Source organism: Xiphophorus maculatus, chromosome 19, assembly GCF_002775205.1.
Source record: "Xiphophorus maculatus strain JP 163 A chromosome 19, X_maculatus-5.0-male, whole genome shotgun sequence".
Taxonomy (NCBI): Eukaryota; Metazoa; Chordata; class Actinopteri; order Cyprinodontiformes; family Poeciliidae; genus Xiphophorus; species Xiphophorus maculatus.
The window spans coordinates 21,985,616-22,013,438 of record NC_036461.1 but is presented as its reverse complement, the minus strand read 5'-3'; the positions used below and the strand labels follow the sequence as shown (position 1 = coordinate 22,013,438).

The 27,823-nt window shown below is 38.5% G+C and overlaps 1 protein-coding gene across 1 annotated transcript; it reads left to right on the top strand.

The window, feature by feature from the left end:
• The first annotated feature begins 1,272 nt into the window (after window positions 1-1,272).
• Window positions 1,273-27,823, top strand: c19h20orf194 (chromosome 19 C20orf194 homolog). The gene is made up of 37 exons (XM_023352322.1): window positions 1,273-1,423; window positions 2,144-2,223; window positions 2,345-2,470; window positions 2,568-2,692; window positions 4,516-4,612; window positions 5,390-5,496; window positions 5,602-5,679; window positions 5,925-6,026; window positions 6,775-6,830; window positions 6,920-7,055; window positions 7,228-7,309; window positions 7,614-7,650; window positions 7,769-7,853; window positions 7,929-8,005; window positions 8,089-8,133; window positions 8,272-8,317; window positions 9,604-9,715; window positions 9,973-10,043; window positions 10,188-10,235; window positions 10,368-10,458; window positions 10,559-10,662; window positions 12,002-12,145; window positions 13,260-13,345; window positions 13,469-13,570; window positions 15,085-15,202; window positions 15,338-15,426; window positions 15,552-15,668; window positions 15,839-15,964; window positions 18,913-18,950; window positions 19,244-19,379; window positions 21,300-21,386; window positions 21,959-22,065; window positions 22,360-22,434; window positions 22,696-22,868; window positions 22,958-23,023; window positions 25,426-25,519; window positions 25,783-27,823. Exons 1-37 carry the CDS (start codon window positions 1,368-1,370, stop codon window positions 25,887-25,889), a joined length of 3,426 nt encoding a protein of 1,141 aa, XP_023208090.1. The 5' UTR covers window positions 1,273-1,367; the 3' UTR covers window positions 25,890-27,823.

Sequence of the window (27,823 nt, the reverse complement as noted above, 5' to 3'; positions counted from 1 at the left end):
AAGGCATTCATACTTCTTGAACCTTTTGACTTATAAAGAGACACATAAAGATGGTTATAAAGTCAGTCTTCTGTCACCTGAAGAATATTTCCAGGATTGGAGGAGTTATGTCCTAGCAAGATCTAGAGAAACTCATCCATGCGTTTATCCTTAGGCATAATGTTTTCTGCAACAGTGCCCACACAGGTCTGCCTAAAAACATCAATCCGCAGTTGATCCAGAACGCTGCTGCTCGCGTTCTCACTAAAACCAGGAAGATAGGGCACATCACCCAGTTGGCTCCCTGTAGCTCAGAGAATAGACTTTAAAATACTGTTGTTAGTTTATGAATCACTGAACGGCTTAGCACCAAAAAATATCAAAGATCTGCTGTTGTTGTATCAACCTTCCAGACCTCTCAGGTCTTCTGGTTCTGGTTCTGCTCTACATCCCCAGAACCAAAACCAAAAGTAGAGAAGCAGCTTTCAGCTTCTCTGTGCCACAAATATGGAACAAACTGCCAGAAAACTACAAAACAGCCAAAACACCCAGTTCCTTTAAATCAAGGCTAAAACCCCACCTTCTTAGAGTTGCCTCTGATTAGTAATAAGTCATATTTGATGTGCATTTATTTGAATATTTTGATGATGGCGTATGACAAAATGTAGTGTTTACTTGTTTCATAACTGATGGCTTCATAATGATGTCTTAATTATATAAAGCACTTTGAACTGCCTCCTCTCTAAAAAGTGTTATACAAATAAACTTAACTTGATAACATTCGAGGGAATTTATTGGGATTTTCTGCACTAGACGTGTGAAAGGAGAAAATCGAGCAAAGGCATTTTTTGCCTTCTAAATTCCCACAGGCCTTTACAAAACATAGACTAAATCTGATAGCAGACATAACCTGCTATGTCTGCATAACACGAGAACTTTTGTTTCTTTGCCAACGAATGATATCAGCAATTGTTGCACATTACTGTGGGATTGCACCATCATCCGTAGCTGATGCCTGCAGCTGGCAAAAGGGCCCCTTAAAGGGACATACCACGAAATAAAATCGGGGACATTTATTTTTAGGTTAATCAACAATGCTTCTTTGGAATTAAAATTTAGGATTAATTTGTAACCATTGGTAAAGTAATTATCAAAGTGTGAATATTAATAATACTAATTAGATATTTGAACATTAAACGCCGAGAAATATCAACCCGTTTTCCTCCGTCTACACCCCCGTGTTTCCAACGGTTCGCTCCGTTGCTATGCCATCTTGTGTCGACTTTCTCCAGGGTGATGGAGAGAAATATGTATTAAGTCGGCCTGGAAACGTTCAAACCCAACAGTGTTCGCTTGACTTTTTTTGTGCTCTGTGACAAGGCACAGCTATGGCCGGTATACGCAGAGTAAACGGGAAATTGTCTGGAGTTAACCCCGCTGTCAGGTACAGTTTATATCGAAGTTGTGTTGACGGGGGGAAAAAAAAAAGCCTCGCTACAGCTGTCAAGCTAGTCAGGCTAACATTAGCTCCAACCGCTGTCCGTTGGAACTCGATTAGCATCGATGTTAATTGCTGTAGACGGTTATGTGCGTATAAAATGCTTGGCTAGCTTTCTCTACACCCAGTGATGCTTTAAACTTACAAGTGAAGGCACGTAACAGTAACAAAAGAATGTCTACTTATTTATATAGTGATAACAATGTATTTTAAGTAAATGTAGAATTGTAAATATTAAGTATTAATCCAAAACGACACTGAGAACAGAGTCCTGTAAAACAAAAATAGTCATAACCCTGAAACCTTTTTTAAATGTATTTTATTAGGATTTTATGTGATAGACCAATGCAATATAGATAATATTTCTGAATTGGAAGGGGAATAATATATATGGTTCAGACTTTTTTTTACAAATACAAATCTGGAAAGTGCGGTGTGCATTTGTATCCAGCTTCCCTGTGTCAATGCTTTGTAGAACCATCTTAAGTAAAGTTCATTAATTTCTATCACATGCTGATGGCTACAGGTGGAAAGGATCTCCTGTAGCCATCTGTATTACAGTGGACCTGAAGAAGCTTCTGACTGAAGACGAGCTGTTCGCCTAATAGCCGTGGTTGTCGGCAATTTCTGCATAATTAATAGCTATTGTATTCTTCTGTTTGTCAGTTGCTCTCGCCTGCGTCAGGTTCAAGCCCTGCTCTGCGAAGGAGGCTCCGTCACCCCGGATGGCATTTTGTGCTCTCTCGGTATGTTAACATATATACTTTGTTTACATTCTGGTCCGAGGTTATATTGGCTCTATGTCTGATTTTGCAAAAAAAAGAAAGAAAACGCTAACAAATTGTAACATTGTTTTGACAAAAACAGGAATAGACAGTAGATATAATGAGGGATGCACAGAGCTGGCAAAATACCTTTTCTATGGGCTGTATGAACGGAACCAGCCAAACCTGGAGCATGCCTTTGATGATGTTCCTGAGGAAATGCTGGACGGTGAGTTTTTTTTTTCTCTCCTTCCCCCCAGTCTTGTTGTTCCGCCTGTTATAGATTTGAATCTGCCTTTAACTCATCCGTCGTCTTGACTCGTCAGATGTGATCCTATTGATAAAGGCAGAGTGCGTCCATCTCTACTGCAACCCGCTGAACTACAGTTACCTGTTGCCTTATGTGTCACACTGGAGGAACCTGCAGCTCTATTGCATGACAGAGGCTGAGGTAAGAACTCTTTTGTTCCTCAAGGTGTCTGGCATTTGTGAAAGTTTTCTACTTCCTGCATCCTTAACCTGGACACAGCTGAACGTTAATAGGAGCTTTAAGACTTCCTCACAATTCTTCAAACGTTTATGAGTATGAATAATAGTCCGTAGAAGTAGGTATAAATGAACCCTAACAAATAAAATGAGCTCATATCAAAAATTCTGGAGGAATTTATAGAAAGATAAGCATGTCAGAGAACCATTCTTTAAGTATTATGTAAAATAGACTTTGTTGAGTTTTACATTGTTATAATGTTATTCCCTTATCAAAAACATACCTGGAGTGTTGCCTTGATTCTTTCATGTATATTTGAGAAATTCTTTAATCTCCGTGGCAACCATTTAGCTGTGCAAAACGCCAAGGTGGACCTAGCTCGAGACGCAGCTCCTCGTCAGAGCTGCAGGTTTTGCCTCCCTTCTACACGACTCCCCCACTCAACTCCTTCTACGTAATGCAAACATATGCATGAAATAGTGATCTGTATAATCACTATTTCACTACTGATTGTTGCACATGCCAGCTAATGTGAAATATCTGCACATATAGGTACATAGTCTATGTTTTGCGCTGTTTATATCATCCCTAGCATAAATGGGAACGTTGCTACGTTGCTAGTGCAGTATGGTATCTTTGGGTGACTACTGTCCATAAGAAAAGTGTGTTTTCTTTTTTCTGGCCTTTTTGTTTTGTTGAAAAAATGGCAAAACGTTTAGCGGTTAAAGACTGCCGTGAAAATACATGAGCCATGTATGCCTCTTCCTGAAGCTGAAGCAGCAACCCCATTTACTTTCAGTTTTTATTCTGGTTTTAACAGGATAGGATAAATATTTATTTCCCACTAGAATGGAAAGTGCCAGACAGACTGACAGGAATTTTAAAAAGAATCATGCACACAAAGGAAAAACAAAACAACTCTCCAGACCCTGCAAGATTCAAATCCAAACAAATTAACATAAATATTTATTAGAATAAAAAAAAGTCCGATCTTAAAGCTGTTCAAACAGGAATAGACTGGCAAGTTTGCATGGAGCCACATGAACTAAAAAGAGCAATGCTATCATTCTGTGCTCTTAATTGCCCTCGCTAACGGTTATGTAATCCAGTAAATTTGTTTACAATTGCTTCATTCTTATTATAATAAACGACAAAGAAAAATGTTCACAATCAGCCTGTTTGTGTTGGATTTGTCATCATAAAACAGAGTTTTTTAAGAGCATGCTGTAAATGTTCACATCTGGAACATCCTATTCTGTTTGTTTACCTAAGCATGCATTGGAACAAATGAACAATTTAAAGGTATTATTGAAATCAGAAGCAATAAAGACACAACAAAAATGTATTTTCCTCTAACGACCTGCAAAACATTCAACTCAAGTCACATAATTCCCAAAATTACGACAAATTGACACAACATACAGTAGCAGCCTGGGTCAGTCAGGCAGTCAGCTGCTTACTCTGAAGTATTAGACTCTTTCCATATCTGTCATATTTTTCTTGCTCTCTTTTTTTTAAACCAATGTGCTTTAAACTAGTGTCAAAACATATTCTTAGATCAGAAATACATAAACGTGTAGCGTTTCATCTTTCAGTGACCAATGGCTGAACTGGGTGCTGAATAATATCAAACCTAGAGGAGGCAGAACGAAGCTTCCTCACAGTCAGACCCTGAGAAGGACATGAACTTTAGTCAGTGGGAGTTTTACTCCAAAACAGCTGGTATCTAATCCATTCTGTGTCCCTCTAAATAAATGTGCTGTAACTCTCCCACCTCCCCCCGACAGTATGAAGACGAAGAAGCAGCGGAAGAATTCAAAATCTCCAGCTTTGTCACGATGGTGCAGGACTGCCAGCGCATTGGAGTTGCATACAGCTCCCAGGGTACACAGCTTCGCATATTAATCCCCGCGGTTATCAATGACACACATGCTTAAAGATATAACATGATCGCAGCCCAAAGTGCCAAATTTGTATGTACTTTATGTAGCGCATAATTTCAAAGGTGGGGAAAATGTATTATATATCATGATATGGATTATTTTATGTCACAGTGATGATGTATGTCACAATTATATAAACCGCAATTAAGTTTTCAGTTATTCTTTTAAAAATCTGATAAAGTAAAAATAAAATATCACTGCTTACGTTTTCCAACTTTCTTTTGGAATGATTTTGAACCAAACTGTCAGAAATGAGAAAAAATATATTTTAATGCAGCAATATACGTAGTTGTATTAAATGACAACAGATTAGGGAGCAGTACAGTAGCCTTCTGATTTTTTTTTTAACATTACTGAAATATACAAAATTTTTAACATTGTACAAGTGCACTATTGTTTCAAGTTTTTTGAGCAGAAAAACATATTTTTGCAACTTGCTACCAGGCATAACATATCTTGGGTCAAGGACAAAAATAAAAGTAATTTTCATTTAATTTAATTTCCCTTTGGGATCAATAAAGTGTTTCTGAATTGAACTGAAATCTGGGAAAGTGTCCTCAACTGCATACACGTATAACGCGACAAGGCGGCGTGTGATGCGTTTATGGCTGGGAAGTTTTGTTTTGATGATGTAATGGGTCAGCAGTTTGGTTGCATGTGATTACAAAAGAAGTACAACTAACTCTACATTAACAATTGTTTTTTTTTTTTATTTTAGGGCACATCCAGAAGTTTGATGTGTTTATGGTGGAAAAGTGGCCCCTGATTCAAGCGTTTGCCCTTGAAGGGATAGGCGGTGGGAGCTTTTTTACCATCAAATACAAGGTGCGCTCATATCAAAGTCAGAATCCTTATAGTTTCCAACAAAAAAAAAAAAGATGCAGAAAATGGGATGTTTTGTAGCTTATTCCACGTTTTATGTAATTATAGATTGTGGATATGAGTGAGAAGCTATGGCAGGTTTACACCAGACTCGACCCAGTGTCCCTGGATAATCTCTTAACAGAGGTAAAACGATGCAGCTTCTAAACAAGGCATTCTTTAACTCTACCTAAGAAAAATATAAATCACAACCCAGCTACAGAAAATATCAGAACTTGTTCATTTTTGATATTTCAGTTTAGCAATCATTGTTTTTTTAAGATGTTTTTTTTTTAATGGCGTATCAAATGTCACCGTAACGATGTAAAGGAGAGAAGAATATTAGTTTAATTTTATGCAGTGAGATTAACACCTTACATGTTGGATTTAAGGACCTGGGAATCTTTGAGAAGCAGTGGAGCAACTTCTTCTCCCGCATCGACCTGGAGAGTCATCTCTCCATCTTGGATCTGTCTGAGGCACAGGCAGGAGAGGTGTGTTAACGACCACTTCATTCTGCAAAATCAGTCTTCAAATAACAGTAAACTTCCTTTTAGCCTTTCATTAGTGAGTATAAGTTAGAAATATTGGTTTGCAGTTGAGAAAAAATTGAAATGGACTGAAAACACTTTTTCCCTTGTTGTACTATAATATCTATGAGGTCACACTATATTTTTAAAGACAAAATTTGGAACACAACTATGGTTCAATCCGCTTCTTTCACTTCCGATACCGATATCTAAGGTTTAGTATCAACTGATACGATACAGAAAAACAGTGCTGATTTGATTTAAAATGTTTGTTTTTTTTAAACACAGACATAAATGTACTGAATTATAAACTTACATATTTACTTGGTCAAACATGTAAAAAATAAACTGCAACAAATCTTCTTTCATATGGTTCAGAAAGTTCAATTATGAATTATATTTTGAATGTACTGTAAAATAAATAATAAAGCTTGACGTTACTCAGAGCACAATGCATAGAATTGGACTGAATAGATCTGCCCTTATGGATCAGGCACGTTGTCACGATGCCCGATATAGAATTTATTTTTTTCAATATCGGGACCAAAACAAATATTAATATCGGATCTGTGCATCTCTAAACAGACCCAGCCATGGATGTTGCAGCTTTAGGCTTTAGTATTGTTCCTTAACAATAATTTAGGTTCAATTCTCTCTGAATTCTAACTCCATATACTTGTATGACATAAAATGCATTCTCATCCATTCTCAGGCTTTCCGTACTTTCTACTGTCACGGGCTGATTTCAAACAACATCTCAGATAAAAGGTATCTTTGTAACATTTTCTAAATACTAAATGTTTTGTGATTTTAAAAAATAAAAATGCCGTTGATTGATCATTTTGACTGCGTTTCAGTAAAAGTCGGCAGCCCTTCGTGCTGTTTGGAAAGCACTCCACCTCTGAGGACCTGGAGAACATTTCCTTCAACTTTCCCTCAGAGAGTCATCAGGTCCGCAACACGGGGCCTCAGGGTTCTGCTGCCAGACACATGGTGAGAGGCAGCAACACTCTGCCCACCAATAACCACACCAGTCCGCCATCTGTCCAAGTCATGTTTAAGACTGCGGCGCCATCTGGTGATGTAATGCGGAACAACAAGTGATGTTGCACACTTCTGAATTTTCCCCAAATGAGCTCATTCTGTTTCCGTTTGTGTCTCTCAGATTCTACAGTGTGTGGCCCCCAAGGGCCCTTTGTCCTGTTCACGAACATATTTCTTTGGGACTACTCATACCCCGTATCTTGGTGAGATTAATTGAATGAAATAAACAAATCTCTTGCGATCATATTGTATCGATGAAATTTTGGAATCTGTTCTTTTTTTTGCCAAAAGTGATTTTTTTTTTGCTATAAACAAGGTGATGCAAAATCACTTTTTCAAATTTTTTTTGTAAAAACTTGATCGGTTGGATAAAATCCCAAATATGGTGAAAAGTGAATTCAGTGCGAGCTTAAGAAACCAGTTAAACGTGGTGTATTATGAGAGCAGTAGTAATTATTTTTTAGCATTTCCGGTGTTTTTATTCATGAACCTGTATTTCTCTCACAGGGATTCAGATGCCAGAGCAAAAGAAAACCGAAGTCTTGTAAGTGTTTTCATCTTTCATGCTCAGTTTCTCTCGTTAGGTCTTCCTGCTGTCTTCTGTTGAATATTTCAGAATGTAAAAAAGTTGAGTTTTGTTCCGTTTCTTGTCTTGTTCTCAGAGTAGCATCACAGATTTACTCTGCTGTGGTTCAAGGAGTCTTCTCTGGAATAAAATGCTACTCCAGTACTTCCAGTTTTACCGAGGTTAGTAGCAATTGCCCTGGTTTCCCACCGTTCGCTATAAGACTAGCTGATTTCTCATCAGGAAATCCGTTGTAGGCTAAAGATGATGCGGTGAACTCGTTTCTTCTGGCGCTGGACTCGATGGATTTAGGCCACTATCGCACTCATCTCAGGTAGAAATACACTAACATGGCTGCTGCAGCGGGACAAATACAAGCCTCCATGCTAAAATCCTTTCCGTGTGTTTTCTCTGTAGGTCAAAATGTGAATTCAGCATTCAAGCCACAAATAATCGAGGACTGTAGGTTTTATCTCTTTTACTTGTCATGTCCAGATATTTAGATTCTATTTTTTTTTCTATCAATTGATTGTTTTTACAATAACCTGTTTAGGAATATATACCATAGAATTTAAAAAGCTCCTTTTCTTCAATTTTCAGTGTAATTCCTCTGACTGACGAAGGCAGCCGTTACCTAGTCAAAACGGTAAGTTAGAGAATCACCTTTTTCTTGGGCTTTCAGCAAAACAGCTTGTCTGTTAGGGGTGTGCCAAATAAAATCAATTCACATAAGAATTTAAATTCTCATTTACTAAGATTTGGAAATGACTTAAAATTTCCAAAAATAGATTAAATGAAAAATAAAACAAATCCGCGGTCATTTGGCTTCCGTTTCGTAACTATGCCACGGCAGCCGGTACTGGAACATATGTGTGCTCGGTTGGTACCACAATAAAGAGGAAACTACAAAAATGAATGAGATTCAAGCAGCCTGGTCTTTGTCGATGGTAAACATTTGGAAAGCCCGGGATGACTAAGTGTGACATGAGCTTCACCGAGTGGAAAGTTAACGAAGTGAAGATTGAGCACTTTGTGAACAGCGTAAATTAATTTATCCAACGCAATAATGAATCATGTACTTTGAAAAAAAAAAAAACCTTCACTAAATAAGTACAACAATTGTCAAATGGCTAAAAACGTCTGAATGTAAATTGCAACTTTGTCTACGGAGGAAGCTGTCAGCAGAAAGGTGTGTCGCTCTACGTGACACTTCGTGAAAACAAAATGAAGGACTCAGGGAGGGAGTGATTCCATCAAAACATTTTTTATTTTATTCACCAATTAGTGCATACAAAACAAACATTACAAAACAGAGGTATGACCTATAAGATAAGAGGACGAACAACATCACAAAAATCTAAAATATAAATATATGATAAACAATCAGTCAAAAAAGGAGGTACACATTAAATTTGCTACATTTAAGACAAAGACAAAACACAACTCATAACCAAGCATCCAAAAAAGATTCTTTTTTTTTTCTTTTAATTTTGACAGTTATTTTCTGACTTGCATTATTATTTTCCTTTTCCCCAATATTCCTGTTTTGATCAATTTTCGATCACATACATATTTTGGGTAGAAGTGGGAAAGAGCAGGGGAGAAAACAATAGCAAGAAAAAAAATAAAAACATGTCCGAACAAAAAATAAATAAGTAAATCATTTAAGGATACCGAGGATACTAAAGATACTAAAGGATACTAAAGAATACGGATTCATGTTTAAAACTTAATCAAACTTGAAGACACTTTACTGTGTTTATATAATTCTGCCTCCCAAAGCAAACTGGAGCAGATCCTGCTGATCCTATTCACAACTATCGATCGGAGCAGAAACGATAGTGAATATAATTGTGACCCCAAAAATCATGTTGTGATTTTTTACCTGTATTCTCCGCCTCTGAGTTTGTTACTAATTGTGTTTTGTTAAAGGCTTCCCTGATCGTCAGAGACATCCCAGACCTGCAGGAGAACAGGGGAGAGTTTGGCACCGTGCTCTACTCTGAATCTTTTCTGGAGTCCAGCATCAACATTCAGCAGAGAGGTACAATATTAGATTAGATTACACTAGATTAGATTGTGTCTTATTAGAATAGATTACTGATTGAATCCACAAAGTAAATTAGATTTATAAAATAAGCAATATGAATCCAGAGGCCCAGAGTTGGCAGAAAAAGACGAAAGTCTCGGTGGAACAGCAGAGACTAGTCTAAAAATAGCTCTGTTTCCTGCATCAAGCGTTGGGTTTGTCAGTCATCTTTTGCTTTCTTCTCTCTTGCTTTGCTGATTATGCTTCTGTAGATGGCACTGTGTCCTCAGACAGCTGCTACGCCATCCTGACTGCAAATGTTCCCCGCTACGCCTGCTGGCTGGTGTGTGTGTTTTGATGAAAATACATCCTTTTATAATCTTAAAAAAAAAAAAAAAAATTGGCAGCGACTTGTTTTTCTCTTGTGTGTTAATATATTTAAAAAATGGCTTTTTATTGTTTTATTGTGTTGGGGTTTTTTTTTTAGATGGAATCTGACGTCAAGCAGTCAGAACAAGCCCTGCATCTCGCTATGGTAACTAGACTACTTTCTTAGGATACTTCTGTTTCCCCCCCCACCCCCCAGCCTGTCTTTACTATGTGAACCAATGTACAGCAGATAAAAAACAAACCAACAAAAAAACGCTTCGTTCTGTTTCGCAAACAGAAAGAGGGTGGCAGTTATCTGGGAGCTTCTCTGACTGAAGCAGATGCTGCTTATGTGTTCTCCGGTGGCCAGCTCTGCTCACCTGAGGAAGGTGAACCTCTTAAGGAAGAATTTCTTTCTTTTTGTCTTATATTTCTGTCCAGTTACTTTTAAACAGTTAAGCTAAATGTCTGTTATATTTGTAACTGCAGGTAAAATCAGGTTTTTCTCTGAGGGACTCCTGTTCTTCCACTCTCAATTTGGGTGCATCACTCTCTCGAAGGATCACATTCGTAAAATCGTCTTTTATCTCCCGGTATGCATTTTTATTATTGACCTCTATGTTGCATTTCAATTTGTCACCTGATTACTTATCCCTTGAACGGTTTGGGAATTGTTATATTTGTTGATAAACTAGGGATGTTCCGCTTAATTTTTTCGCTTCCGATACTGATACAGTTTAGTATCGGCCGATGCATAAAAATGATGATAAATTGAGTTAAAAAGTTCCTTTTTGTTAAAACACATTCATAATTTTACGGAATTACAAATTCATTTGTTAACTCTGCACCAGTACAGCACACTTAAATACACCAGCAGCTTCACAAGATTGGTCAAACATGTAAAAACGACAGTAATTTGTTCAGTCAGTGTAATTAGAAGTAAAACAGCCAATGGAAAATAAATAGTAAAGAAACTGAAACTGACAAAAACAGTAGGTTGACTATATTGGAAAACTGAAACAAACCTTTCAAATGGTTAAAACAGGGCAATTATGAATTCTAAGTATAATGTAAATCAGAAATCAGGACTGATCGGTGCATCTAGTTATAACTCTATTATCCAGAGAAAGATTTCAACAATTGGAATGACAAAACAGAACAATGCAAAAGAAAACAAAGAACATGAAATAACAATGCATCAACTCCCACAAGGTATTAAATAATAATAAAGTGTATCTATTAAAAGAAAGTGGATTTTTCAAGGTGGTTTTATCGATCTTGATCACAAAAAATGAACAAAGATTGACACAGTCTACCCAACTTTGCCACTATAAACAAAATTATTTGGTCTTGTAACTGAGAATTATTTTTATGTTATGCATGTTAGATGTTATATCCATCCAGTCATCCAGGCTTGGTTTTGTCCAACCTTTGGAATGTTTACAATTTGCGTATTATTTAGTTTTATGTGGCAGCCCAAGACAAATAGTGCCAAATTGTAAAGTGGAAGAAAACAAAAAACACAATTCTAATCATATTTACTTGCAAAGGAAAGAAAAAAGGCCATTTGTTTTTATCTCTTGTCATAAAAAAATTCTCCAAAAAACACAGAATTTTGTGGCTAAGATCTGGCAAAAGTATTAAACTTCAAATGAGACTTTTCTTTCTTTATAAGGCAGTGTATGTTTATATAAATCTTTTAAAAGTTTGCTGTTTATTATTGACTTAAAGCTTATTGATTTCAATGATGGAGGCACAAAAACGTTGCTGTGAGAAAAGCAGTAGCACACTTCTAAGTTTCTTCTGTTTTTCCTGTTTTGTCACATTTAAAGGTGTCATATCATGAAGCATTTGCTCTACAAGGGAGCAAGTACTTCATCACAAATTTGTATTCTCTGTTACATTAAATGTGTGTGTTGTCTTTTTCACCAGGACTCCTGCAGTGTGGGCTCTCTGTTTGTAGAGTACGAGAGCAGCCTGTTCCCACACCTTCCGTTCCCTCTGCACAGCTCTGATCAGTGTCTGCTCTTTGCTCTTCAGCCTAGATCTAAGAGCTACAAGGCCTTCTTTGCCGAGGTGAGACATCAAGTCGAGAACCTCTAAAGCCGTTTGCCGGCCCTGGAGAAGTTGGGACGCGGTTCATTTTTAATGCAAAACTTCAAATGCGCAACCTCTAAAGGAGACCGGAATGATCAAAGACAGGAATATCACTACAGAGCTGTTATCTGAGATAGAACTGAAATGGTTAATCGTGATTAATCAGTCATTGAAGTAATCGCCAACTCATTGAGTAATTGATTAATCGTTAACTGGAGTATACAAACTCAAAAAAAAAAGGCCAATTGCTGAATGAACAGCACAGTCAGAGCTGACATGAAGCCAAAATTGGACAAAAAACTATACATTTTGCATTTCAGATATGCTTTACAAATGAACAAATTAAGCACCTTTTGCTATCCAATAATTATTCGGTAATCCAAATTTAACCTCCAGATTAGCTCTATGATATATTGATATTAAGTCATGCAGAAAGGACTGAGCTTTTTAAATGTTGTCAGGATCGTCTGTTTTTTTAAACTCCAAACTAAACTAAAGGGATGCTGCATTATTCCATTTTGGGCAATAAAATGTTTATTTTCTTATTTGAAAAATAAATTGTGCTGTCTTCTACTGTGTGTACAATACTCATCAAAAAAGGCTTAATTGAAAAATCTGCAGTGTGCCCCTTTTTTCATCTGATTAATCATCAAAATAACCGATAACTAAGACAATCGGTCATTGTAGCCCTAATCTGAGATTTGTCAGCATATACTCTGCAGTTATGTTCGTTGGGATAGTTTTCAATAACAGAGAAAGCGAATCACTTGATACCCAAACTTTTAGATATACGTTTGTTACTGACTGGGTTTACTTAAAAAAAATTGTTTCATTTCAATAACCACATTGCTATAGCAACACACATTAACCAAGAATAAAAACTGAACTTTGTACATCGCAGTGTGATAAAAGTCCATTTTGGTCCACAATCACCATGATGTTACTATAATCAGTTAGTAATTTACTTTGTAAATCTACATTTGTAGCTTTTAGCTTAGTCCACTAACAGGAAAATGTTTGGAACTTTTTCCTCTTATGCTTATTCAAAACATAGACACAGATCGATTTCAGTAAACCTTTTGCCCTCTTGTAGGTTTTGCCAGTGTGGAAAGATCCAGAAGCTGGATTTGGCTTGCAGCTGTTGGACCAAGAACAGCTGTCCTTGAACCAAAGAAACATGTATGAAGGTTTTTCTTTTCCAGTTATAACCAATATAAAAATGTAATTGTTTAAAAATAGCTTTAAAACAAAAATGGATGTCTATATTGCAATGTAGCATTTAAATTTTTGTTTTTTTTCCAGGCACACCAGAGTCCAGAAGCTACATGACAGCCAGGAGCCGCCCGTTGCTAAGCGCAGAGACAACCTCAAGACTTCACACTCCAAGCTGCCAGAGCAGGAAATGTTAGTACTCACAGATTGCCAAACTGCATTAGAGTGGCTCTGACATGGATGCTGCAAGTAATAAAACCTGATGCTAGGATCGCTCAGCTATGAATAAGTTTTCTTTAAATAGCGTTAAAGCCTAGTTTATTTCTTTTGACAACGCTGACCGTGTGCATTAAGAAGGTTATTATTTACTCCAGGGCATGTATTAAATGTGTAGCTTAATCAAGAAGGCGAGCATATTGAAAGGAGTTTTTCAGCAGGTTTTGCTTGTTATGGGTTTTTCTTGAACTATTTCACATTTTGTCACATTGCAGCCACAATGTTCAGTGTAATTGGCAGAATTTTTATGTAAGAGGCCTGAAGAAGTGAAGTAGGAAAAGTCTTCATGGTTTTCAAGTTTTTTATAACAGTAAAAATCTTAAAAGTCTGACTGGATTGTATTAACGTACTGAATGCTTGTAGAAACGTACACATCTTGCAACTAAACTTTTTTCCAATTTTTTTGCTGAATAGCTCAAACTCAGATTAAATTAAAGGGTCACTATTATGTAAAATAAACTTCTTTTAGCTTTATATTATGTCATAATCTTACCCTCTCATCAGAAACAAAGTTGGGAGTGTTGCCTTTATTGGGATTGTGCAAAATGACTGGTGGGACGTAACCCCACCTTCAAGGACAAAGCTCCTCCTTCAGACTAGCCAACAGCAATTAGCAAACACCTAATGCAACTGCACATCTGCTGAGGTCATTATACAAGCTACTTCTCAGTGAAACGCTGATAAAAACGTTAAGCCTTGTTGAGATGACTAAAGGCGGAGTTTCATAAAGAGACAGAGGCCCAATTTTAAGACGTTCAATTACAAAATCAAATTTCTTTTAAGTTATATTTGATATGCCTAACATTTTTACAACAATTGGATGTAACGGAGTTACTTGATTGTGTCATAAAATCATACTATGTAGCTGAAAAACTCCTTTACTTTTCACACATTCTCAGGTTAAATTCCAACACATGAATATCTTTTGCTCTTAAACGGGCTTATGGCTACAAGTTTATGCAGCTTTTCTTCGAGCACCTTCTCCATTCATGCAATTTAAAAACTGCCTTTGTATCATTTTACCTTTCACCTCACATTTACGCTCTACTCTCTGCTAGTATGTCAAATAAAATTCCCCCACCAAAAAAAAATCTGAATTACTTTTCAAGTGAATTTCTCTCTTGCCTGGCATTTCTCACCCAAAATGAGTCCCCCATGTTTGGCAGTGAGAAGTTAACCACCCTCCTTTGCAAAACTGAGCTTTAAATGATCTTCCGAGTTGGCAGTAATGAAAAAGCTTTATCACCCCCATGTCCGCGTTCATATCTAAAAGCTGGATCAGGTCTATATCTTGCTGCAGAACTTGCTTGAGCAAAATTGATCAAAAAATAAAAGCGTCGGCGTTAAAAATGCACGAAAGCAGCACTGGCCCTCGGCTTATCCGCTTACTCTGATGCGGACTGTGTGTGTGTGTGTTTGACCTCTGCCAGGTTTCTTCAGCACTTTGCTTTGAGCAGCATCGGCCAGGAGCCCATTCTCTACGACCACCTGGAGGCGCTGTTCCCCTCTGCAGAGCTCACTAAACAAGCCCATGAGAAGGGAGACAAGGTGAGAGAATTTCATCTTTTTTTTAAGAAAAAATATTGACGAGAAAACCTTTTTTTAAAATTTCCTCTCTTACTTTCTCTTTGTAATGATTATAAAGCTAACCCAATTAAAATATCTTTTTAAATACACTTTAAGGTTATGATTAACATCATCACCGGACTGCCAGGAAGCCATAAGAACATCCTTTCTTACTTCTTAGTGGACCAAACCAAAGAAGATGGAATGTAAGCGATTTTTATTTTTATTTTATTTGATTTTTTTCTTCAGAAATAAATGGCCACAACAGATCTGACATTTCCAACCAAAACAAACAGGACAAAACAAACGTCTCTGTTCATTACACACACAGGTGGGTGGTGTATGAACCCGACAGCTTCTCAACCTCACACCTCCAGCAGTATTTGTCGAGCTTCCTAGAGAGCCGAAGAGGACGAGGCAAGCCTCGCCTGTTGCTGCTCACACCCGGGTAGGAAGGGGAAAAAATAAGTAAATAAATCATCTGAGCGGGAGTAAACGTCAAGGAAAAGAACGACTCCTATCATTTCATTTTCTGTTACAGAATGGGGTGCAGTATGTTATTGTTGAGAGAGATTTTGGAATTAATTGAATCGATGGATTTCATTTTCCCTCATTCAGATACACAGACGTTCTGGATGTGGTCCAGGCTGTGCTGCTCCACCCAGATGCGGCCGTCCGGGCTCGTTTCGCCGTCGGTGCCGTCACAGCCTGTGTGAACCCGCTGGCGTCTTGTATGGAACACTGGTGAGGTTTCAGGAGCTCGGCTTTGCTGCCGGTGGCGGCCGCACTTCCTCTAATACGATCATGGTGGAACTCGGTTTTCATTTAGCACTTTTTATTTTATTGTTTTTGCAAAATTTGTTATTACGAAAGTACCTCAAAATATTATGATAAAACTCAGAGCGCGCCAATTTATTAGCCCTGATTTCCTTAGTTTTGTGAGATTTATAATTGACCAACGAAGCCGATCTTATTCCCCGATCTTATCTACCTCAGCAAAGTCTAAAAATCTGCCACTGTCCTCTTCTGCTCTGCCATGAGAGAGACTTGACTGATAGACGGTCATGTCTGCACGTTTGCCGTTAACAATAGTGACCCCACTGTTGCCAACTCAATGACTTCCTTGCTATGTTCAGCGACATTTCAGAAAAATTAACTGAGAATCGGTAAATTCAGGCTTCTTAAGGATCAGTCGTCGGCAATCGGCCAGAAAACTGCAATCGGTGCACCTCTAAATGTAACGTTAAGTCCATAGCGGTCCACCGCTGTTTCCCCTCCCCTCCTAATGAAAAGCATCCCCACAACACGATGCTGAATGCTTGTCTTTCAGTAATGGCTTCTTTTTTCAAATCAAAGAACTGGTCTTACTTCAGTTAAAGGTAAAGAGTGCTGAACACAAATGCACGGCACACCTTCCAATTTTTATTTGTAGAAAAATCTGTTGGAATTTTTTTTTTTACAAATAATTCCAACAGAATTCATTCCAGCAACGTAAAATACGTGCTATTTTTTCGTCGGCCTGTCACGTTGAATGTCGAATAAATTGACCATTGAGGGCGTAACGTCACGGATTCAGAAACATTTCAAAGTGTGTGCATACTTTGGGAAGTCGCTGTTGTTTGTTTTCTCGTTGAGCTGAAGTGAATGTTCATTATTTGTGCTTTCAAGTAAGACGTGAAGATTAAAAATAGGACTGTATGCTGATAAATTTGTGAGATCACAGGATGTTTCCAGAACAGGGTTACATGACACTTTCAGCTATTAAAGCTAAAGGCTGAGCTTTTTTTTCTTTTTATCAGAGAGGATCATCCCTGCATTTAATCTCACTCTGCTATTGTCGCTGGCTTTAGATGCAGCTTATAGTGCTACTCGTTGCTGTACTCAATATGACATTGCACTCTGATTATTAGGGTGCTTTTGACTGCAAGGCCAAGATGAGCTGGCCACTATATTTATCATAAAGATTAGATTAGATTTTTTTATTTGTTTTTTTTTATTTTTTATGTCCTTTTCTGAAAGCTTAAGAAACACTATGGTGGCTCTGGTTCTCTTTCAGTGTTAGAGGCAGATTTTCTTTACAAAAATAGGAAAATTAGATGTTTTAATTTTTTTTTTTTTTATTGTCCCGTAGTTGGGAAATTCTGGTACAAAGAAACAGACAATGAAAGCAGGTAGGTTCACACAAAAATAAGAATATAAAATGACTAAAAATTGAATAACTTCCAACATAAATACTGTGCAGTATTTACAAAATAGCATAAACTGGGGCAGTTAATTTAAAAAAATTACAAAATGTCCAGGTGTATTGGAGCAGAAATAGACAACAGACTGTTTACAATAAGTGATAAAAACCCTGTGCAGGTGCAGGTTAGCAGCAGAAATGCTATTTAAATTATCTATCAGTTATTCTCACAATTAATCAACTAATCGGATAAAAAACAATCGCCACATTCTACAGATTTTATCTAACCACGTAAGCAGTATTAAAAATACACAGAAATGCAAATAAACAAACAAGTGAATTTGTTTTTAAATAAAATAAATATTTTATCGCCTAAAATGTGTCGCAACGGACAAATCTGCAGCTAAGTCAGTTCTATTGACTATTTTTTCAATTAAACACTTAATAATTGGAGAGCAAGAGGTGATTAATACAAGTTTCTTTTCTTTTCAGAATTTGAACCAGCTAGAGCTAAAATTAGGCTTCTAATTGAGTTTTGAACATTTTTACACACAAAGAAGAGTTTTTCATCTTAAATGCAAAATGTCTGTTTTTGTTCAGTTTCATCCTGTGTTGCTCTGACAGTGTTGTTTTTTCAGAAAATGGCATGTTTTAGAGTCTGTATTCTCCAGTTAACGAATATTCATTACTAAATCAGTTAACTAATGATTCAGTAATTGTTTTAGCACTATTAAAAATGATCCTGTGCAAATACCAGCAAGGCTGTAAACACTTTTTGAGTTGGTTGAAAGCAGGAAGGGCTCTAGTGTCTAACGGCTGCTGGGAGGAGAGGAAGGATCTCCGATATCGCTCGTTTGTGCACTTAGGATGCAGCAGTCTGTCACTGAAAGAGGCAAAAATGAGTGGAGCCAGAAGGAAATGACAAAATCAGAACCAGAGAAAGATCAAAAAGTTTTAACAGAAGCTCATCACGCTTTCTGTCGCCGTTGAAGGCCGTAAACCACAACTGTTGTGCTAATAGCGTGAGGCTGTCCCAGCTTAGGCCTGACCTAGAATCAGCATAGATCTATAATTCCCTCCTAGATCCACGTTTGTGACCACGGCACTCGTCTGAATGAAGCTCCCCAGTCAGACGTGATCTCTTCTTTTTGCTGGGTGTGAGCAGCTCATCACGCGCAGACAGGAAAAGATGAATGCCTTTCTAATTACTGCGGCTACGAGCTTTTAGCTGTGTTAGCTGGGACACTTGGCTCAGAACTAGAAACGGAGACTAACCTTAGAACAAAATATGTGATCATGATTGTCCATCAAACTATCGATGTCATGCAAAAATCTTTGTGATGGATCTTTTTCAAGGCGGTAACGTGGAATTACTTTGTTGCTGCACCGCCGTGGCCTGCATGCGTCCGTCTTAGAGATGCATTAGTGTGTCTGGCAGTCGGCCCAGTCTTATTCTCAAGCGTCTTGTAAATTTAACTTGAGTTCTTCTGTCTCTTGTCTTTCACTTCAGGTTTGCTTTTCCCAAGCTGTTGGAACAGTGCAGTCAAGGTTAGTCCCGCTGTGTTCACAGCGGTAAAAATACTCCATCAAACACCTTCTTTAAATTTGCTACAATGTTTGTTTGTTTTTCTCTCCCCCTCACCAGTCACCAAAAGGAATGCAAACATCACTTTAGATTTAGATTTTTTTTAAAAAGAACAAAGCAGTAAAATCAAACCTAGTGTAAAAATAAGGTGTTTTTTGTATTTTTCGGGAATAAAATCCGTATTCTTCTTGAGTTCCGCAGTTTTTTGTGTTTGTTTTTTTTTTAACTTTCCACTGTGCTGTGTTTGTATTGCCAGGTATTGTGAGTACAGTGGTGTTCACGGGGCTGACAGCAGAGCAGAAGCACCCTCTCATGCAGCATGTTCAGCAGTTGGTACGCTCCGCTAACCCCACCGCTGCCTTCATACCGGCGGAGAGAGGAGCTGTCACCAGGTAGGCGCCCACAGAATCGTGATCAATGCTGCAAACAGTCGTTTGACTTCTTTTATCTTCGCCTAAAATATTCCATCCAGCTTTGTGACGTCTATTTTTAAATCCGTCGGGGTCAGAGCGCTGCTCATTTGGCACCGAAATATGCTTTTTAATCAGTTTCTAGCTTAGTTTAGATGCATGGAGCCTTGCGGAAGCTTTTCTTGTTTCACGTTTTGTCGCATTACCATTACAAGCTGGAATACGTTTTATCAGGATTTTCTGTTATAGAAAACCTGTGGGTCTTCAGTCCCTCCTTTGTGGCTCCTAATAACTTTAAAGAAATTGGCAATTAAAAAAAAAAAGTAAAGGTGACAAAAAGCCTGTGCAGATTTTGCTGGCATTAGAAATTATTGCGATGAATAATAATATTGATGTTTTGAAGCCATTTCCAAGTAATATAACGATAATGGCACAGTAATGCAAGAGCACACTCTTAAAGATCAATCAACTTCTAATAAGTTTCTAACAAACATTTAACACAGGAATTGGAAGACATTTTAAATATCCAAAATAAATAAGCAACCAAAACAACAAATCTAATTAATTATGAAGTACTTCGAAAAATTGTCCGTCAAAAAAAGGTCGAGTTGAAACTTTAGTCATGCAGTCTTTGTTTCTCGTCTTTCTACGAAACAGTCATGCAAATGAACATGATCCACCTCGTCTTCATTTATTGTGGGATTATTTGCTTTATTGCTTCTTGCGATGGGCTTACTGCTAGCTTTAGCAGCTTTTCCAAGACTTCGATGCAATCCATCCACAGCATTTCCATGAAGAACCACACTAAAAATGGAAGCCAGTTTTCTTTTTGATTAGTTTCTTTTTGTCTTTTACTTACAAACTATGTTCCATTATTTTTTTAAATGTTGAAACCTAAAAATTAAATAAAATAAAAAAACATGTTAACTATAGCACATATAGAAAAAAATAAGCACATTTGTTTCACATAACTTTTGCTACTATATTGCGATAGACACGTGATCAATATCAATAGATAATTTGTCTGATAGAATATTCAATATTGTCCCCTTTCTAAAGCAGTGGCTTAAGTCATTTCTTGCCAAGACTGACCTTTTCCTTAAATCACATTTTGGAAAAAAAAAAAAAAGGGTTGATTTTATTTATTTATTTATTTTTTTGCCAAAATCAAATGCTAAATTTTATTTTAGGAAGGTGACTATATATAGAAAATTCACTGATCTCTGGTCCAAAATCGCACAGCATTCTGGGAAATGTAGGTAGAGGAAAGACTTTAGCTGCTCATCTTCTCAAGGCTAGCTAAGCAAAATTGGTGGCATCAACTACCTCACTCACTTTTTGGTTGCCTAGCAACAACCTGTTGAGTAACTTGTACAGCATCAGTGTCAGTTTCTGCTACTTTGCCTCATAACAGTTTAAAAATAAATAATGGTGGGAAGTGAAAACTTTGGATAAAAGAGAGACCACCAGTTTGAGAGTATTTCACATGTTTAACACAAACAAAATCAGCAATTACCGACATGGCCTGATATGAAATGCTTATATTGTGAAATGTTTTTCAGCCCTACACCTGTGATATACCAGCATACAATTGACAGTCATTTAGAAAGAAATGCACGTCACCCTATTCAGATTTTTTTAATTTGTTTGCAAAAAGATTTTGAGATACGTTTATCATTTTCTCTCCAATCATGCACAATTTTGTGTTTATCTGTCACCTAAAATCCTCGTTAAACACATTGTAGTTTGTAGCATGACAGCCTTAAAAGTCCAAGCGGCACAAATATCTCTGCGACTCCCGTTTATTGATTTATTTTTTTATGCATTACTGCCACGATTTGTGCCGTAATTGTGTGAAGGAAGTGTGAAGCGGCTGATCCGTATCGTTTCCTCCTCAATCAGGGACGAAGATGTGAGCCTGATACTGTCTGAGAGCAGCTTCGGCGAGCCGCAGATGCTGAGAGCGCGCTACGTCCTCTACCCTGGATGGTAAGACCGCTCGCGTCGCCACGCTGTCGGTTTAATTGCCGCTCGTCAGCGGCGGCGGGGGCAGCCGTCCGCTGATTGCTGGAAAAGGCCCTCAGGGCGTCTCATGTTCTCTCACCAGCAGCCTGTCGGCTGCACGGCAACAGGCAGTTGGCTGTTCGGTTGCCATGTACACACAGAGGGCGGGGGGGAGGAGGGAGGGCTGTTGGGGGGGTCTCTTTCTTTGGACTAGGGCCAGTCAGCCTTCATGCCTCAGTGGTCAGCCTAATATGAACCTCTGCTAAATCCTCCCGTCAGATCACACACACACTATCTGGCCGGAGCCTTTTAATGTGCTTATCTGCAGGCAGTAATTTGTGTAATTTGGTCGTGTTGGTGCACGCGAGGGATGAGTCACGCCGCTCCAGAGCTCGTAAAAGTCACACGGGAAACTTTTTTTGTTGTTTTTTTTTTGTGGCCGACACACGAGAAATGGAGGACGGAGCTGCTGCAGCTTAACCCGCAGACGACCACGCCGCTCCGGCCTTCGATTTCTCACCGTTTGTGTAATGTGCACATGCTGTCGTGCGTTCCAGGTGCAAAGGACGCTTCTTCTCTGGCTCGGGGACTGTGAGCGTCGCCCAGCAGCGTGTGGCTTTCAGCCGACCCCTAGAGAGGCCTCTGTTTGTCATCCGCTGTAAAGGTGAGATGGAAAAAAAAAAAAAAGCCCTCTCTCCCTCCACCCCCTAACCCCCTCCCTCCTTTTTACATTCTTACATGTGACAGAAGTTCCAGATATGAGCTGGCAGGGCTTTGTTATTACATAAGCTGCCTTTTCCTCCATGTATGGAAACACCTGAGATGGCAGTGCAATCTGAGGCTTTGTTGTAAAAATTGTTTTTATTGCTGCAGTATGCTTGCCAGTTTTATAGGAAATTGTTCATTTATATTTTTAGGTGTCACTTCTGATGAAATGCTTGCCTTGTTTGTTCTGCAGCAATCAAGTCGTCATTAAAGTCGAGTCCATTCAGAGGAAATGTTTACAATATTTGGGGGAAAGTCACATTTTCAGGTGGGCGTTTTACATTTTGTTATAAACAATTGGCATTATTAAACTTATTGCATATTTTGCTAACTTGGAACAGATCCAGAACAGATTCTGGATCCTGAAACCTTGCTCAATAGAGACGTTGCTTCTTTTCTTGATATAATTTTACTTTTCCACTTTTGATAGCTATTGCCAGAGCTACCAAGACTGGTAGAGACTGGTTTGACTCATATTAGGGCTGTCAATCAATTAAATATGAACTCAAATCATCTCTAAAACCTGCAGACTCGGCTGGATTGATGGATGTGCGCTTCAATGCGGTTAGCGGGAGTCTGACCATCATCCCGGACAAGACCCCACTCCACAAAGAGACCAGCCCCTCCTGCTACCTGACCTTCGACGGGGTTGGTCTCATCCAGGACGAGCTGAAGGCCTGGTTGAGACTCTGTACCAAACAGGTCAGTTACAACTGCCTAGATACAGCCTAAGGTTGGGGGGGAAAAAGAGAGTGAAAGCTATTTTTTTTGTTTTTCTTTGATGTTTATAGAAGCAGGCCAAGAAAACAAAGAAGACTCCAAACACCCTGTCGACACAAGAAATCCAGAGCATACATGTGAGTGTATTGTTGAGCTTTTTGCAGTTCCCAGCCTTTTGTCCTTGACCACTTGAATCAAAACGCTCCACCCACCTTCCTGCTCCCAGATAATCACCAGACTGTTTTTTACACTCCTGTTTTAGAACAATTACATTATTGCTTTCATGAAAATAGGGAGAGACCAGAGGGGAAACAAAAGCCCAGATGTGATGTTTGTGACAGAAAATTACAGGTCACTGTGCTGCTTAAAGCTCTCCAACGGTCAGTTTTTGGTCTGGTTGGTATGGGTATTACAGTTCAGCTGTCCTGGTGTTGCGATTCTCTGACAGCTAGATGCTTTATTGTGTTGTGCTCTTCTTGAAACTTGAATCATTTTGGTGGAAAAAACCCCAAAAACCTAAGCAATACTTCTTTTTGATTCAGCTGATTCATACTGGTTCTTTTGGAGCTTCTTGTTAATTTTTTTTAAAGCTTTGCTCTTTTACAATTCTATCACTCAATTCAATTATTTATATTATTCCTGCCTTTTATGTTTCAGTCTAATAAAGCAAAATCAATGGGTTAACTTCTTCATATTTGGTCACAATACCGCCGCAAACTTCCTGTAAGTTGCTGGCATATGGTCGGGTACGGTGGCCGACAGGTGCAAATGCGCAGCAAAAGAGAAAACATGCAAACAAAAAAGAAGACACCCCCGAATGAAATGCAGCAAACAAAAAGAGAGACGCAAACACCCCCGAATGAAATGCAGCAAACAAAAAGTGTTGAAAACGGAAGTGCTCCAGACCACTAGGGGGAGTCAAAGAAAATAGTTTTCATTTCTATGGGACCAGATGCAAGATTCTTCTTCTTCTTCTTCTTCTTGGTATTTATTGGCGGTTGGCAACAAACTTACAGTAGCATTACCGCCACTTACCAGTATGGAGTGTGGTTCGAGATGGTCTATAAACTTTCACTTTCTACCTTTTCCCTCCATTAACTCCTGATTAAACATACCCCCACACATACACACCTGCTTATATTATCCAACTTGCTTATAGCTTTATATACCCCTCTTTGATATTCTTTACACATTCACACCCAACTTGCTCTACTCATATCCTATGAAATAGCTTTGTTTTTTAAGATACCGAATAATTATTTGAATATGTCTACTCCCGAAATCTCTCCTCAAAAATTCTATTAAATTAAACCTTTCTTTAATACCTACACACTCTCTCAGCATGCATCTTCTCTCTTCTTCATACTTACAACACTCTAAAATAACATGCTCTATTGTTTCAGACTTCTCACAATAATCACACTTTCCAGATGCAAGATTCAGAGAGATACCTTTACTTTCTTTCAAATTTCTTTCTCTGAATCTTGCATCTGGTCCCATAGAAATGAATACTATTTTCTTTGACTCCCCCTAGTGGTCTGGAGCACTTCCGTTTTCAACACTTTTTGTTTGCTGCATTTCATTCGGGGGTGTTTGCGTCTCTCTTTTTGTTTGCTGCATTTCATTCGGGGGTGTTTGCGTCTCTCTTTTTGTTTGCTGCATTTCATTCGGGGGTGTCTTCTTTTTTGTTTGCATGTTTTCTCTTTTGCTGCGCATTTGCACCTGTCGGCCACCGTAGTCGGGCCAAACTGCTGAAATGAGTTCTCATTGACACAGTTGCCTGATGGAAATCGCCATGGCAAACATACAACAAAAAAAATCCAGAATCAAAAAACTAGACAGAATAACATAGTTATCCACACATGTTACCCCCAAATATTTTTTTTTTCCTATAATTTTTTTTCTTTGAAAATCCATTACGGAACTCACGGAATGATACAAGCATGGACTTAGAGCGTGTACGCCGTTATGGGTTTAAAAAAAAAAAAGAAATTGTAAGAAAAAGTTGCATAATGACAATCGCCATGGCGAACATACAAAAAAAATCCCTCCCACCCCACAAAAATAAAACTAGATACAATAACATAGTTATCCACATATGTAACCCTCAAATATTTAGTTTTTCTTCAAATTTTTATTTGAAAACCCATAACGGAAGGCACGCTCATAAGTCCAGGCTTGTATTATTCATTATTCCGTAATCTAATTCCAACAACAGAAAAATCTGCTTGTTTTGTAAATTTAAAAACATGTCACCCATCGCATTTGAATTCAAACAGCGCAAAGAATCTTTGCACCTCATCAGGCAGGAAATTAAATTTAGCTCTAAACATGTACTGAAGCAAATTCTAAAATTTTTATGACAGCTGATGTGCATGTTCATAGTAATCAGTCGTATTAATGACACATATGGCTTGTTTGGTTTTAAAAGTTGTTTCATATTATATTGTGTTTTTGTTTCATAGTTGGCTTTATTTCAGGTGTGTAACATCGGTGTATATTTTTAAATTTAAAAAAAAAATTTATGGTGTTTCGTCAGGTGGCCCGACACTTGGATCCACTGCCACCAGGTTATTTCTACAATGGCTATCAATACGTCGACATCTTCGGAGAAAAAAGGAGCTTCCATCCCAGTATCCTTTGTAATGGGCTCCTTCACTCGGCAGCTTATTCCCTGTTGATCCTAATATGTCACTCAGGCTTAGTAACCACGAGCAGACACCCTAAATAAAAACACAGCGTCAGCCTGACCTAGTGTTATTACAGTCTGGTAAATGTAAGTCAGTTGAGATGGAGCAAGAAGAGCTGAGAACAACAACTCATAATTCACTCCGCAGATGGAAACCCTTCTCTATTTATTGATATATTTTTTTTCCTTACATTTCTGTTTCTGCAGACATGGAAGAGTTCATTAAAGAATACATCTCTGAGGCCAACGAAGAGATCGAGCAGTTCAACCGTCAGCTGGAGCTGCAAGAGGAGCCTGACTTGTTTGGCCCATGATAGAGTCTGTGTTTGATTGTGTCGCCTGTTGGTGGGTGGGGCAGGGCAGACACACAGCACCAGTTAAATAGTTTTCAATGAGTAATCCCAGTCAGAAGGTGCCGCTTCCTTGGATTCTTTCCACTTGTCTGCTAACATCGTCACTTTTTTTCTTTTTTTCTTCGAGTGGCCTCCAGTCCGTCATGTGAGGCAGCGACCGCCTGCCTCGCACCAAGCTCTGAACGAAACAGCAAGTTGTTGCCATTCGAATCGAAATACAGACGGATCCGAAACCGAAACACGGCCTTAAACTCGACATGATTACGGCACAAAACCTGCGAGCTATGGCACTTTCACAACCGAAGGGGGATTTTCAATCACACACTCTCACAGCTTGAGCATTTCTGTTTGTCACAGTCGGCGAATTAATGCGTCTATTTCTGGGTTGGCTTGAATAGCCGTATGATCCTGGTAGGCTCCCTGGTGGGGTTTCTCAAGAATCGCTCCTCCTCTGTTGTCACCCAATCCGCCGTCCACCTGTTAGCTTGTTCGCGAGCCACGCTGGAGCAGAGGGAGCGTTTGGTCGCCGAGTGGTAAACATTAGAAAGCCCGACGGCTCAACGCCGCTGTTTGTCAGCCATCCCCGGCTTTATTAAAAAAAAAAAAAAAAACAAAAAAACAAACACCCCTCGAGGAGATTCTAATTGTACAGTACTTTAAGTTAATTAAGAGCCTAAAACGAGGTTTAGTCATTTTATGCCAGCTGTAAGCTGTCAAAAACATATGGAGTCACACAGATGACATTTCCAATTGACATATTTACTTTGTAAACACCTCCGCCAGTTTATTAAAGCGTTCTTTCAAATAGGAGAGAAAGATCATTGGTGCTTTTTCAGAATTCTTCTTAAGGCTGCAGTATGTAACTTTTAAAAACATTACGTTTTTTTTTTGTTTTTTATTTTACATATTTGTTAAGCCTCTCAAATTGTCATGACAGTACAAAATGAGACAGAAAAACCTGAGCTCCTCTGCCGTCTTCCTGTGGTTCTTCTGCCATCTGCAGAAATAAACTGCTCTAGTTTAGAAGCAACCAATCGAAGCAGGAAGGAGGGGCTCAGTGCAGTCAATCAGGCTTGTGTACTAATGGTGGAAAAACAACTAAACTTTACAGGAAAACGGTTTCTATTTTGCTAGAATTCGTGGCAGGTTGAGTTGTGGGGGTACTAGCTGTGGCATAGCAAAGAGCAAGGAAGAAAGTGTGAGCAGCGCATTCACAAGGGTGATTGACAGCAGTAAGACCCTGCTCCTGGTTTTGACTGGTTGTTTTTGACCAAGCAGTTTATTTCAGCAGATGGCAGTAGGACCACAGGGTGAAGACAGAAGAGCTTGAATTCCCCCCCACGCCCCCTGCAGATTTTCTGTCTTATGTTATGCTGTCATGGTGACTGTTTTCACAAATATGTGAACAAATATATACTATTTCTAAAAAGAAAATACTGCAAAAATTGTCTTCACATTACATTGGTGTCAACATATTTGGGCAAAACCTTGATTTATGTTCATGAATGGTTAGTGTTAGATACGCATTAGTGGAGCACAGAGTTAAAGGCTTAGTCACAAAGATTTGGACTTGACGTCCTTTTTAAGTGAGTTGCTTTGCTGCTGTTTGCTCTGTGATTGAATACCACGTTGATGTTACATCCATGTCTTTGAAATTGAAGAATTTCCAAACCTGTGTTTTGCTGGTCCTGCACAGGTTTTGGACTTCTACAACTTTTGAGAAAATGGACATAATGAGCGCAGATTTCACTCGTAAACATGTGCTGGTATTTGTGTGGCCGCATAGTAACATAGTGTAGACACTCTTGAATGATAAACTCTAAAACTCGATTTCCAGACCCATATTTAAATATGTCGAGTAGGAATCTTCCAAGTAAAGATGCACCATTCAGAAA

Bases quoted from the DNA above. Each gene is read 5' to 3' on its own strand.
- c19h20orf194 (XM_023352322.1), top strand. From the start codon at position 1,368: ATGGCCGGTATACGCAGAGTAAACGGGAAATTGTCTGGAGTTAACCCC. The intron at 18,951-19,243 runs GTTAGTCCCGCT...TTGTATTGCCAG, and splicing joins GTTGGAACAGTGCAGTCAAG to GTATTGTGAGTACAGTGGTG. The intron at 19,380-21,299 runs GTAGGCGCCCAC...CTCCTCAATCAG, and splicing joins GAGAGAGGAGCTGTCACCAG to GGACGAAGATGTGAGCCTGA.